The 14,010-nt window shown below is 41.3% G+C and overlaps 1 protein-coding gene across 5 annotated transcripts in view; it reads left to right on the top strand.

The window, feature by feature from the left end:
* The first annotated feature begins 3,289 nt into the window (after window positions 1-3,289).
* mark2b (MAP/microtubule affinity-regulating kinase 2b) overlaps window positions 3,290-14,010 on the top strand; it is a 50,271-nt gene continuing 39,550 nt past the window's right edge. For all 5 annotated transcript variants that reach the window (XM_070854780.1, XM_070854778.1, XM_070854777.1 and 2 more), the window contains exon 1: window positions 3,290-4,487. In XM_070854780.1, the coding sequence (XP_070710881.1) occupies window positions 4,437-4,487 (51 nt within the window). In that variant the 5' untranslated portion in view covers window positions 3,290-4,436. The remainder of the gene's footprint in view (window positions 4,488-14,010) is intronic.

Raw genomic sequence — 14,010 nt, 5'->3', positions numbered from 1 at the left:
GAACAGCCTGTACAACTCCAGGATATTTTTGGCCTTGCTCCTTACTTCTTCACTAATTTTGCCCACGCTGTGAGTCAGCCCCTTCTAAATTGCCAGGTTAAGGAAGGAGTGCCGCCCTTTAAGTCTGTTAGGCCAAAGCAAGATGATCTTTATACTTTGTATACTCCCTAATTTTCTGTTTGTGAGTGTGCTCTACTCTCCTCTTGTGGAATCATGTCCGCTACATCTTGTCTCACTTGGTTAATATCACACATCAGTACATCTCTAAGAATGATCAGGAGCAGCTGTATCAAAGAAGAGCTCCCTCTTATTGATGACACATATTATGGGTGGGCAGTATTAAGCAGTGGGGGTCACTTCAGCTGTCTGTCAGATGAGCTCAAGCACCTCCTCATCAACCCCCACCCATCGTGGTCCAAATGTACTTATTTGAAGGGCTATTAAACTGGAAGTGATTTGATACTATGGATTGTGTGAAGGTGGCTGAAGCTAGACAGTCTATTACCATCTTAGGTCTCTATTTTGACCAGATTTAACTCGTTTCCACATTCTGATGTCGTAAAGCCCCATGTGGACTCCACAGAGTATCTTAATATACAAAAATGGCTGATGAGGCCACGAGTGATATGTTTTTATTGCCAGATTCTTAAAAATTACATTTCTGTGCTAATTTCTGCATCAAGAAATATTGATAATTTCTCAAGAATTGGTTTATTTATTTCCAGACTTTGCTCAGTGACAGGCTTATGAAGGTGAAACCATTGGTGACAGCTGGGTGGTTTATGCTCGGATGCATTTAGATCATCCAGCCTGATTTGGATGCTGTTCTAATCGTATGTCAGTGACCAAGATCCACATATTGCCAGGGAGGTACTGACAGTAGGACCGAGCTGGATTCTTGTGGAGATGAACCGAAATGCAGAGCGGCTAGAGAGACAGCCTGACATCAATGTACCAACAGTCTGGTGATGTGCACAGGATGCCAGCCTCTACAGAGAAAATTATTGGCTACATATTAAAAATAACTGTTATTACAGCCTCAATCTGGCCAGATACATTTGGCACCCTGAAATAGGAGACTGTAGATAAAAAGACTGGTATGTTTTTTAATGTTCATCCAATGAGACTTAAAATACCCTCAAATCAGCTGCAATTAACAGTCTGCAGTTCAGCCTCCTACTCAGGATGTCGTCTCTTCTCCAGATCAAAACAAAAAAATGCATTTTAATCCAAATATTTATGGGACATAAAGCAGAAAATAGTCCCATGAAATGAAACTTTTTTTAAAATTTAGATAGATACATACATACATTTTATTATGTAATATGTTCAGGTGGCCTGCAGATGGCGACACTTCAGCATATTTTTCCCCAGCAACAACCCACCCTCTTATTCAAACAGCTCATGCACAATCTTTAAAAAAAACTGTAGAGTCAGTGAGTTCATGTGGCCATTATCATGACAGGTTGTGATATTTTCTGACATTTTTCACAAAGTGCTGGTCACAAGATACTGTACAATTCGTGTGACATCCGCTCTCCTGTCACCCCCCATCAAATTGGACATGCTCCAATACGCTGAAAAAGAGAAAAAAAAGGACATATTCTGCCAAGTCACTTGGATTTCTTTGAGTGTAACCTGATAGATGAGTTACAAGAAAAGCCCAGTGATATGGGAATGAGGCTATTAATGATATGAATGCACCATTATGCCCTGAAACCAGAGGTGTTTGTCTCTAACAGCGTGCATTCCCATGAGTACACTTTGTCCATCATCAGGGATGTGATTTTTCCCTTGATTCATCGGGAAATCCTGCCAGTTGGATGCTCTCCCAGCCATTACTAACGAGACTCTCGTACCCTTTCATTTCCTGATTTCTTTTTTATTTTCTCCATAACATCCTTGCATTGTGCAAGCGGTGAATATTTGGTATTGGGACTGGTCTCTGCGGACCTCCTGACTGACAGTTCTGACATCATCACCTCCAATGGTGGCCATATTATCTTCGTCAGTCCCACGGCTGTTGCTAAGTAACTTGAAAATGTCTACGTCAGTTGTCAGCATCTCACAGTCACACTTATGGATACATATTTACAATGGACACTTTTACAGCTGTGGTTGCAACAAGGACTCAGAATGTTTGATAAGTGGCTCAATGGCATCAGATAAATTCAGTTCAAAACATGGATGGAAATTATGTATGAATAAGCCTCCTACCAGTGGTGAATATCTGAAGAAAACACTGAAAGAAGTGTGCACAGAACCAAAACTTTAAACAGAGGAGAGCCCTCCTGCATGTGGGCGATTATGTGTTATTTCAATTCAACTTTATTTTATTGTTGTTGGGGTGAAATTTTCTATGTAGTCACCATGAATTTCATACTGTGGTTGTAACACTGTGGTATGAGCGCAAAAAAAACATAATGTTAGTGTCTCTTTGCTCTTTGCTCTGACATGACCTAGGTTGCTTATGATTGTGTATAATAAACTTGATTCTCTGAGGTACAAAGGGGAAAAACGGTATCTGGAAGCTGCTGCAGGTACATGTGAACATCACCTGCAGACCTGGAGTTCCCAGAGAGTTATGGAAAGAGGAAAAAGAGGATATGTGCACTTGCAAATGTCCGTTAGGGAGCTCCCTGGAAGAATACAGTTCTTCTGTCCCTCCATTCATCCAACTGGGACTTAAACTTTCTGTGGGCCCCTAGAATCATCACAGTCTCTCACACCATTAGCAACAGCATCAATTAAGAATGACATAATCATATGTTAAGATTAGTGGAGTTACTCACATGTAACATCAGACTGATGCATTTTGAGTTTTTTGTTGCCCAGGGGCCACAGGACCTGCAAGATAGACTCACAGGATTAAGTAATACTGCAGGAATATTAAGTAATAATTGCAGGAACCAGATCAAATCGTAGGTTTCTTCAATGGGACAAATTTGCAAGTAATCAAATGGCCATAAAGCGACACACAAGTGCATTTAAGGCTCTTTTGGGGTCACTGGAGGTTCATCTTCAGTAAAAACAGAGTATCTCTATTGCAGTTGTGAACAATGTACACAATCCTCCCCACCTGCCATGTACCAACCTGGAGGAATCGCGGTCACCAGTAGCGGTTCGGAAAAAGCCGAGTGGAGCCGAACACGGGACGAACCCCCTCCCTCTCCAATCCTCCTCTTCCAGTCGTGGTGCAAGCAGCCATGTTGCCGCGAGCTTGTTCCGGTATCAGGGCAGGATCGTGCGCATAGACTGCAATCGGGCGCAGCTCCTCGCCTCTCTCCCCCTAACCAGAAAACCCCAGTTTACCGATAATGGATTTTACAACTTGATGATTCCTCTTTCAGTCGGCTGCTCACGGGGATAATAGCAGTCGGTGTACCGACAGGACGGACTGGTATATCGCCACACTGCAGTGCAGCACTGGTGAACGACCTTATTCCAATCACGCAACACAAGGAAGAGCGCCGGTGATTTCCGTGGATTTTGAGTTTTGAGGGTTGCTCTGTGGCAGTCACCGCCGCCGCGGCCGCAGGAGGATAAGCTAACTAGCTAGCTTTGCTTCGAAAGAAACCCTGAATTGGCTAGCTACATGGGCTAAAATTGGACAGCCAGTTAGCCAGCGCAAATTAGTTCTGTTTCTCACCTGCCATGTGACCATTTTATATGCTGCTGCTTTTATCTGTCGGATACCCTAACCCTGGATATCTCGCTGGAAACATTTCGAATTGTTTCGTGTGAGTTGGGAAGGTCGAGACCTCGCCGGGAATAACTTTGGCCTGAAAGTTTGCACACCCCGGACCTGGTTTCAGCCTCAAAGGAAACACCTCTGCCAGAAAAAGAGAAAAACAGGCGCCCACGCCGCGTTATGAGGACGACGCTGGATAAACATTTGTTGTAGATTTCGGCGACAGTTGGAGGCTTCTTCAGATGTTAGTTAGCAACCCTACAGGTTAGCGTGTTAGCCACCTAATTGAACCTTGGCTTGTTCAACACAACCATTGCCTAACTTTTCATCAAGCTAGCCCAAGTAGCTAGCTGGTCAAAACGTCACAGCACCAGTCTGGTAGGTAGCTCGCCGGTCACCATCTTGCCGATAAATGCTCATTGGAAACTGAATGTTTTCACACCCAGACCGAAGCTGAAGAAGACGTTTGTCTTTTCTTGTTTTGTGCTTGTTGACAAACATGGGACGTGCGATTGCTGCTAGCTAGTTTCTAGCTAGCTGGCTAACTCGGCTAGCCGCTGATGTGGGATTCAACTTGTTGATTCACGGGCTATCTGTCGTGCTGCTAGCTGGCTAGCACTGGACATCTGTCGGAAATTTTCCTCGACCCTCAACGAGACAGGTTTTAAATGCACAATAGACACTGAAGAATCCTTATTGGTTCATCGTTCCTTTCCCATTTTTGGCAACTTCAAGTCTTTCAAAAATGTCAACAAGGATCCCATTGGTGCAAGTCATTGAAAATTCGACGGGGCAGGTAAGATGCACCTCTAAGAAAAGTCTACAAAATACAGTTATATTTGATATGTAGCTGTAAATGTGCTTTAACAGGCAGTTCTTATCTGCAGTGGAGTGAGGCCCTGTTTGGCCTTCCACAGTCTCTGGCTGTCTCTTTGCTTTTTCTGTCTCTGTTGTCTTTGCCACACAGCAGTGATTCACCAGCTTGCCTACGCACTCACACTGGATTTCCCACTCCTTGCAAAATAGAAGAACAAATTTAGTTTTTTGTTTAGTCTGTGTGTTAGGGCATGTCACCCTACTTGACTTCTCATCACTCTGACCTGTTGCAATGCAGACAACCCCATCAGCCAGTTCCACATGATTTCTTGACAATATAGACACCCAGCATCCTTATATTAGCTCTATGCATTATCATTTCTACAGAGTAAATGTGTGCCAAGTGTTCTTCTTGGCCTTGGAAACATTGTCAATCCATTGTGAAATGTCTAAATAATCAAGTGGTGTTTGAATTCTCCTTTTCCAAGAGACAAGTAGGTTGATGTTTTGTATATGTCCTATGGAATATTTTTCAATCTATAATATTGATTTGCGACTTCTATAGTGCAATTGTGGCCTTAAAATCCCCTATAGCGAGCTTCTTGTTAGAAAAAGTTGAAGTACTGCGTTTGTGTTGGCACTTTTGACATGGGGACTTTGAATATATCAAAGCAAGAAGTACTTGCTGTTTGTTGTTTCGTTGAAAAAGCATTGCTGGTTACATGATAATGGTTTTCAGACTTTTTGTGCGAATGCAAAGTTGACAGAAACGAGATGTTTTGTTAATTGATTAATAAATGAATTGTACACAAAGGGCACTTGTAGATTTAAATTTAGAAGCACTGTTAGAATTGGCTCCCAGGTGTTAAGTTGGAGATGTTATTCAGGGTTCAGTACAGGTAGAAGGGATGATTGAAGACCCTCACAAACAATGCACTTCCCCTTTTGACCTAAAACTACTGACCCTTAGCCAGAGGCATCTAAACACACTATAAATACCATCTCATCAATGCAAGTGTCAAACTTGCAAAGCAAATCCGAGAGCTGGACACTCCAAAAAATAGCGCGTTTCATGTTTCCATTCAGTTGAGTAGAGAAACACTTTGGTAGTGCACTTTGAAGTTTAAATGACAAAGAAAGCCCTTGGCTGTGCTCTGCAAATCATTATTAGTAGGCCTGCTTCCAAGACTACTGTATCTGTCTTAATCTTGTAGACAGTTTTATCTTTAAAGTCATTGTACTTGCGAAAAGGCCACACACGCTCACATGAAAACCATTATAGTTTCCAATACAGACCATTACTGGCATTACTTGGACAGCTGTTTACAAGCAGCATGTGATAAATAAATATCTTATATCTTATCTTATATCTTATTAAAAATCTGTAATGAGGGTTTGAATGAAAAACTTGTTGCTCTGCATGTTGACCCCCTAGCTAGTGGATGATGTCAGCACGTTTGTGAAGCTGAACCCATTTCTATATTTGTGTCGCTTGAGTATCTATGGGTACACAAATGTAGCTGCGGTGATGATTTGGCGTGATAGATTGTCTGAGCAGTTGGTCAGAAGCTTTGAGTGTAGCAACACAAATAGAGCAAATGTACACATTAAAATCATTTAGTGAAAACCTTAATAATCAATAAGACTGACCGTGCCTATTAAAGAAATTTAACATGTAAATAAGGGGAGGCTGTTATTAAATGGGCTGCACCCTCCCTTTCTCAAACTGTCCTCTACCTGAAACATTGAAAGCCCAACCCAGGTGTGTAAACCGTAGCTGCACAGCCAACCAGCCTGCAGAGCTGCTCCTACCAGCCAATAGGGAAACCTCTTGGTGCTGGAGACTCAAAGGTTAAAAGATTTAGTCTGTCTTTGCTTCTTGTACAAATAAAATGCTGACGGAAGTTGTCTGTTGATACCATGATCTCACTGCGTGTGTCAGTGTGTGCGCTCGCCTGGCTCACACAATGGATCACTGCTTCCATTAGAGTGTACAGGAAAGCAGATCGAAAGCTAGGCTGTTATGTAGTCAGTATAAGTACACCCACACACACAGAATGGCACATACGTATTCTTACATGGCTACACCCTTACCTGGAACAGGGGTCATAAACAATACAGTTGATTATGTAAGCCTTAGACTGTAGCAGCCTCACACACTCACAGGGCCTCTCCTTATCCAACTTCATAGCTAAAGTTTAGTGTCTTTTTTTTAACGAATTGATATAGCACATCGTTGTACAAATATGTGAGTGTTAACCTTAATTATTAACAAACTTCCTCATTGAATTCAATGAAACCACTTGTTTGGCCTCTGCAGAGTTAAACCTGGCTCTATGCAACATTATTCAACAACACACTGATGGCCAATCAAATACTTGCAAGCACACACATTGGGTACAGTGCCTTGCAGTGTATAGCATTGCTCCTCAAGGAAATTTGAGGGACATATACAGCTGCTTTGATAACTTTTCACAGTTGCACACTCAGGCTTTGAAGAGTGTAAAACCAAAGTGTAGTATCTTGGTGATAAATAACCCTAAATCTGAACATCCTTGTATGCCCTGTTTGTGTACCCTTTAGCGACACTCCTGTACCAACACAGCCCAATGTGTTGTTTTGCTTTAGTGCTGCTGTTGTTCTGAAAGCACCCTTATTTGCCCTATAGCACAGGATTTAGGGGTGGAAGAAAAAAGTTTGGGGTCATGGCGTGTCTTCAACTGGGTTTGTAGGCAAAAGGTCACGGATGGATACTCCCACACAAACACAGTCTGTTTTAAAAGCCATGTATAGAAAGCCTTCGGTGTCGGGTCTCAAGATACAGGACAAAATGGCACCGGACACGAAGACGGCCTGATAGTTGACACGACTGTCTCTGTTCCTGTCGGAGACGTAAGTGTATATTTTGTCCCGGTTAGTCAGTGTGCCACTCGGATATTCTTCTAATACCCTCTCCTTGCATCTGCTAAAAGACCGCGTAACTTTAATGGGCTACCATCCCGTCATCATAAGAGCTGTCAGATGTGGAGCCCTGACTTGGGACATCTTTGTGACGGTGTGAAATGGCAGATGTGTTGAGTGGCTTTGATCTGACTTGTTGCCATGTTGCACAACATGGTACTGGCTGTCAGTTTGAGGAACTTCTTTAAATACGACAGTCATCATCAGTGTAACACCAGTTTAACACTGAATACCTGGAATGTGCATAATAATACAGTGATAAAGCAGGTTAATTAAAAATATAAAGCAAAATGTATCTTGATTTCAAACTATTGCAGTAAATCGGTCCAAAATGGGGTTCTGCATAACTTCTGTTGTGAACATGTTTGCTGTAGGTTTGCACTTCCCCAGACATGATCTGTTGATTGTCTGATTTCCTGTTTTACAATGTTCCCTCTCTAGTCATTGAGCCACGTCTTCTGAAAAGACAGACTAATGCAGCCAGAAATACTGGTCTGCCTCTTCAATTGTTACTTCATCCTCCATTTCATTGTTTGGGTTGTTGCACACTAGTCGGGTGAGCTGGATCCTCCCTATATGGAGGTATGATGGATTTGAACCATTAATTTGTCCAAGTGAGGCATTTCCTCATTGTGGAAGTTGTGTAGAGAAAACAAGACACTAAGCACACTTGATTTTAATGTGTACATTGGGCTTACCTAGGTTTATTTATGATAGACCCTCCGTTGAAGTCAAGCATAAATCACAAGATGACACAAGCAGCCTTAGTTCTTAAGTAAAACTGAGAAAACCGTAAGAAAGCCAGCTAAGGCTCTTTTGTTGAAGTTACCCGCCAGGGTAGTGTGTGCAGTTTTTTTTTTTAAACCAAATTAATAATTGTTGTCATTTAATTCTCCCTATAAGTATGAAGTTACTGTCACTGAATATTGTCCTGCTTGTACACTACTTTATTAAACAGGAAAAGTGGGAATGTGGGATCAGTGGGATTTCTGTGGGACAGGAGGACTGTTAAGTTTGATTGTAGGGCTCGACAGCAGAGGAGGAGAATCACCTGACAGTCAGTTCATTCACCACAGCTGGCAGAAGCTCAATGCAGAAACCTCAACATTCTCATTTTAACACTTCAAAGTGTTGCCAGTCTTGTTAAGACTTACCTGGGAATTTAAAGGTGTCCCGTATAATAGCAATCATGTGAATTGAAAATGTAAAATTTCTCACCACAACATTTGCAAGGCAGATTTTTAAAGTTTTAAACTCATTTCTACTTAGTTTTAGCTGATTTTTTCCCCCCAGCATTTCCTCCACATTCTCACACTTTTGGACAGCCAGATTTGATTGTTGTCCTGGTGCATCCATATATTTATTTTTTTATATAAAATCATAAAGCAAAAATGTGGTGATTCCTCAGCCCTAGTTTCCAGTTTGACCTTTGTAACCTGTGCCAGGACTGAAACGGTGACGGTTGCAGGTTTAAAGTGCTGTCAAGCACCACAGCAACAAAAGACAAAGGAAATATAATGTTAGCTGAGCACAGTTTGATGTAGTTCACCTGAAACTTTGAGAGGGTGAAAGCCTCACAGAGAATCCCCCAGCAAGCTGTTAAGATAGAAATTCAATCAAGACGATAGAGAAGCTCTGAATGTGTTAGAGTGTTTACACAGGTATGCTGGAGAGGACGTTTTTTAATATTCTAGTGTTCACCTTTTTAGCCCGTCTACATTCATGCTCGCCTTGAATGAGTCATCTTGTAAGAAATCTATAGTGCACACACATGCACACGTTGCTGTTACGCCCAGGAAACCATAAATTATGCGTCTCTCCTTACCAGACCAGTCGCTAGGCAGATGAACAGAAAGACAAAGCTATCCAGGGCCCTAGCAACAGAGAACGTGCCTCAAACACACACACATACACACATACTAGATCATTCACTCCATCACAGTCACATTTGTTCTTGTTCACATACACACACATGAGCAGTCCCTCACACACAAACTCATGCAGTTAGTTGTTAATTGGATTGGAATTACATTTGGATATAATGAGTTCTGTTAGCCATTAATACCTGGAGTTCCAGTGGACACATAAATATAGCACAAGCAGGTGCTACTTCTGTGTGTAACCAACAAGTAGTACTGGGTGCTATGGATTATAAATAATATCTCAATATTATTAGGCTATGCCACGATATGTGATAGTGGTGTAACAGACAGTGGTCGAACCACAGAGTAATCATCACTGTTACTTTTTAAAGTAATTCCTTACATCTTGATACAGAGTTGCAGTGACAACATACAGACATATTCTGTGTTTTACTCTAAAGTGTGATTGGTTGATTTATTCAAAGACAGCAGTTGTGTGTTCACTTGAATGGGGCATGTTTAATCCGAACGAATCAATCAGGGATGCTTGCATGGCAAAAAGCAAAGAAGAAGAAGAAGCACACTGAAAGAGTCATGGCACGCAGAGGAGGAGAAGAATTTATTATTTTTTTTCAGATCCAAAAAATTATCCGTGCCTCAAAGCCATGATGCGATCCAAACCATGAGTTTTGTGATATGTTGCACACATTATAAATGATCCACAGTCAATAGAGGCATACACACTTTCTCTAAAAAACCACACTGTAATTCTGGCTGAGGCCAGAGGATAGTGAGGGCTAGCCCTTTATTTTGAAGCTAGCTTGTCTTAGCGACAGGTCCTTATTCCCAATTCCCTCTATTAGTTATCCCTGGTTATGTCTTTAGTGTGGATCCAGGTTGTTTGCTGATGTTTTCTGTCCGATTCAGCAGTGTTGACAGTTGCCCTCCCCTTTTAAGGAAGGTGGCCTCGTGGGTAACCTGCGTGTGTAACCGATTCTAGTCAATTTGTTGTGAAAGTGAGTAACTCCCAGCATGCTAGAGAAGTGTCGGCTAGAGAAGGTAGTAACGTTACTTTAATCAGTGACAGTGTGTGTAGATTAGCTTGGGTCACAGTACAATAGTTACGGAAAGACCAGCAAACCTCTTACCATGGCAAACATTTGATATATCGCTTAGCCCTACCAGCTGTGTGTGTGTGTGTGTGTGTGTGTGTGTGTGTGTGTGTGTGTGTGTGTGTGTGTGTGTGTGTGTGTGTGTGTGTGTGTGTGTGTGTGTGTGTGTGTGTGTGTGTGTGTGTGTGTGTGTGTGTGTGTGTGTGTGTGTGTGTGGTCTAAAGGAGCAGGGTAAAACAGGCTTTTCCAGTTGAGCCAAACGGTAGGTGTGGCGGCTAACTGTAGACCTGCGATTTGAAGGGCTTGACGTCATTCAGGTTAAGGTGTGTGAAATTCTCTCCTTCAGTGTAATTCAGGCTTCTTGTTTAGTTATCTGATGCCAGTCTGTCGTCAGTGCTTGGAGTTCTTCCTGTAATCGAATGTCTATGTTTGGCTGTCAAGGAATGTTTTTTTTTATCATATAGAGAAAAAAATGTGCGCAAGAATAAAGAGAAAACTGGCCTGTTAGCAAATATATCAGTCATTGTCTAAAATCAAAATAAAGTTTCAAGTGCTTTTAAGTACACAGTTGGTGGGGAAAAAAAGTTGAAGACTAAATAGTGTGCACACTCTATGCTGCACGCCAGTAGTAGTAATGCTGATTATCATCCAAAATGTACTTCCCAAGGCTAAGACGGTCTGTGTCAGAGGTGTTTGCCATGGTGTTACTTACCCTACAACTTCATTCACGTACAGTACAGTAACAGTCTTTGAAACAAAGCTTGTTTAAATGCTTTTAGTAGCCTCAACTGTTGCCCAACTTGATTTAGGTTTTAATCTGAGTGCTTTTACCACTCTGGCCTGCAGGATTAGCTGTGTCCATTGGGGGAAACTTTCTGATCTCTGCTGAGTCACACTGGTTCAGAAATCCAGGCGGCACGGTGAAATTGGGTTAGTTGGGGTTCAAATCACGTAGCAGGAACCCAGAAGCAGCCATGATCAGGCTAATAATTTCTTATCTTTGATAAATGGAGTGCACACCCAAAAGATATTATAGCCTTGATACTTGAACCCATTTGTTTAATTAAATGTTTCCTCAAAGATTAATTAAGCTTTGTAATCAGAGAAAACATCAAACCTTATCTACTGGTGGTACTAGTCCTCTAACAGAGAGTAGTATTTTCCATATTAGAAATACTACATTTGTATTTCTCAAGTGGAATACAGCTTGTGTCACTTTGTAAGATTTTCTTTTGGTGTGCTTACACTGTGATTTCACGGTCTAAAAAATGTTCCATTTAGTCTCAAAAGCACCATTCCAGGGTTCCCTGGAAAGCCACATAGTTGGTAGATGACTGCCTCAACAACAGGCACACTTGCATAGCCGATTTATATTTCATTAATGTTTTATTTAAAAAAAAATAAAATAAATTTACGGCAGTGGTCTTTGTTTCTAGTAAGGTGGCCTAAATCTGCAACAGAACACTGCAGGAACCCCATGTACTCAATTTCTCTCTGTATGCATTCATCAGCTTTTCAAATCAGCCACCCTGTGAAAGCTACACAGACCTGTTTACTCTGGTGGCTCACACGCACTGCTTCACACTCACTCACACACAGTTGCATAGCAGCAGAACAAGGGCACGCAGGGAAGTGCTGTGCAGTGTGTCCCAACTGTGACAGCAGCAGAGCAAACAGGAGCTCTGAATTGATTTGACACAAACGTATGCACACGCACACAAATATACACATACCTTGGGAGCTAGGGTAATCCAGTTCAAGAGAACACACACACAACACTACATTCACAGCAAACTGAGACCCAGTGTGACACCACCTTGCTAAAGTAAGGGGCCTCTCACAAATTGACTTGGTCTTATGTGTGAGTGCAGAGAGTTTGTATAGCTACTATGCACTTGTACTATCTATACTATGGATGACATGACCACAATCTCACATCCAGATAGAGGTCATTTCATAGCCAGACAACCAAACTTAACACGATATTGCGCCTTTTATTTCAATGAATGAAAAATTTAGAAAATATGACTGCATGGAAAGGCCTATGTTTTATTACATTCTGAATTATATAGTTGCTGAATATGCCGTATTTGATTATTTTTCTTCAGTTAAGCATGTAACAAAATTTGAAAAATGTTAACGCAGAAAATATAAAAAGTTAAATAGACTCTCCGTTCAGTTTGACATTATTCTTGCATATGTGTTAGAAGAGATTAATAGTGTTTGTGTCTGTTGTAGGGGCCTGGTTTACAGTTTTCTGGCCTGTGCCAGACTTTCTATTCCCAATACCATGTCCATGCGGAGTTCTTCTCCTGTTGGGAATTACCTGGTCCTATACGACGCTCTCTCTCCTTCATTTTTGTTTGTGTTGACTTCATGGAAATTTCTCACCAGCCTGCAGCAACAAACCAATTTATCATTTATAGTTTTACCCTCCGAGGACTTTATCCTCTACTCCATAAAACCATCCACAGGAGCCAACAGCAGCACAGTGGCCAGATTATGATTTTGTATCAAGTCTCAAACTGAGGATTTTTGGCACTATGATTTTTGGCCTGATAAAATAATGTTCTGCATCGTCACCAAAAGACATTTATTTAGTGTGAGTCACAGATGTATATTTTTGCTGTGCTTAAGAGCTATAAATGAAATGGTCCAATGACCGCTTCTGCTTTTTGGAAATCAATGTCTAGAGTGCAAGTAAAATGACAAAATTTTGGAAAAAAAAAAAAAAGGTAATAGTTAACAAGAAAAGGTTTGACAGATAAAACTATACATTATCATTTTCAGTCTTATTTAAAAACACGTCCACTTTGTCTGGCTAGAGCTTTGTAGAAATTAGTACCCTGCTTACCTCAGGCAGCACATGGATTTCCTTTTTATATACTGAATATGTGTGACTGTTGTGGTGTGTGACCGTCCTCTTCCAAAAATATATTTATGCTAACTTCCATACGCACAGTCCTGTTTGACTGGCTTTCCATTATGAATTGAATGAGAAGAACTGTCAAACAGGTGCTGGAACATTTCTCTCCGGCTTTGGCAGCTTTTTAACTGGTATCCTTTTAATTTTTCTCTCATTAGAGTGGTTCTTTCACATGCACACTCCCTCAGTTATTCCCTGTAGGGATTTCCTTGTAATTAGCTAGTAGTTCCAGTTAGTAGCTGTGGTTTCAGCCATAATTGGTGTTTATATGTAAAAGTTACCAGCAAAATGTGATGATTAAGAGAACAACTTCAGAGTTAAGTTGGATTTTCTAACCACTGTACGGTAATATTAGGATACTGCATCCTACATGCTCTTATTTCAGGACAACACACTCTCTTCGTTAAATATTTTTTTCCGGAAACCCATCCAGGCAATAAAATATGAACATAAACATATGAATAGCAGTAAGGGGGAAAAAAGGGTGGAGAGGAGGGAACAAGAGAAAATGAAGGAAGGATGAAAGAGATAGAAACCAACATCAAGATAGAGGGCAGGATTCAGCAAGCGACAAATCTCCATGGCAACACAGCCATCACGACCTAGAGTCGGGAGGTGTGTGTGTGTGTGTGTGTGTGTGTG

The sequence above is a fragment of the Pempheris klunzingeri genome, chromosome 23 (assembly GCF_042242105.1).
Source record: "Pempheris klunzingeri isolate RE-2024b chromosome 23, fPemKlu1.hap1, whole genome shotgun sequence".
NCBI lineage: Eukaryota > Metazoa > Chordata > Actinopteri > Acropomatiformes > Pempheridae > Pempheris > Pempheris klunzingeri.
The sequence above is the reverse complement of the archived record's forward strand: the minus strand, read 5'-3'. Positions and strand labels throughout refer to the sequence as shown.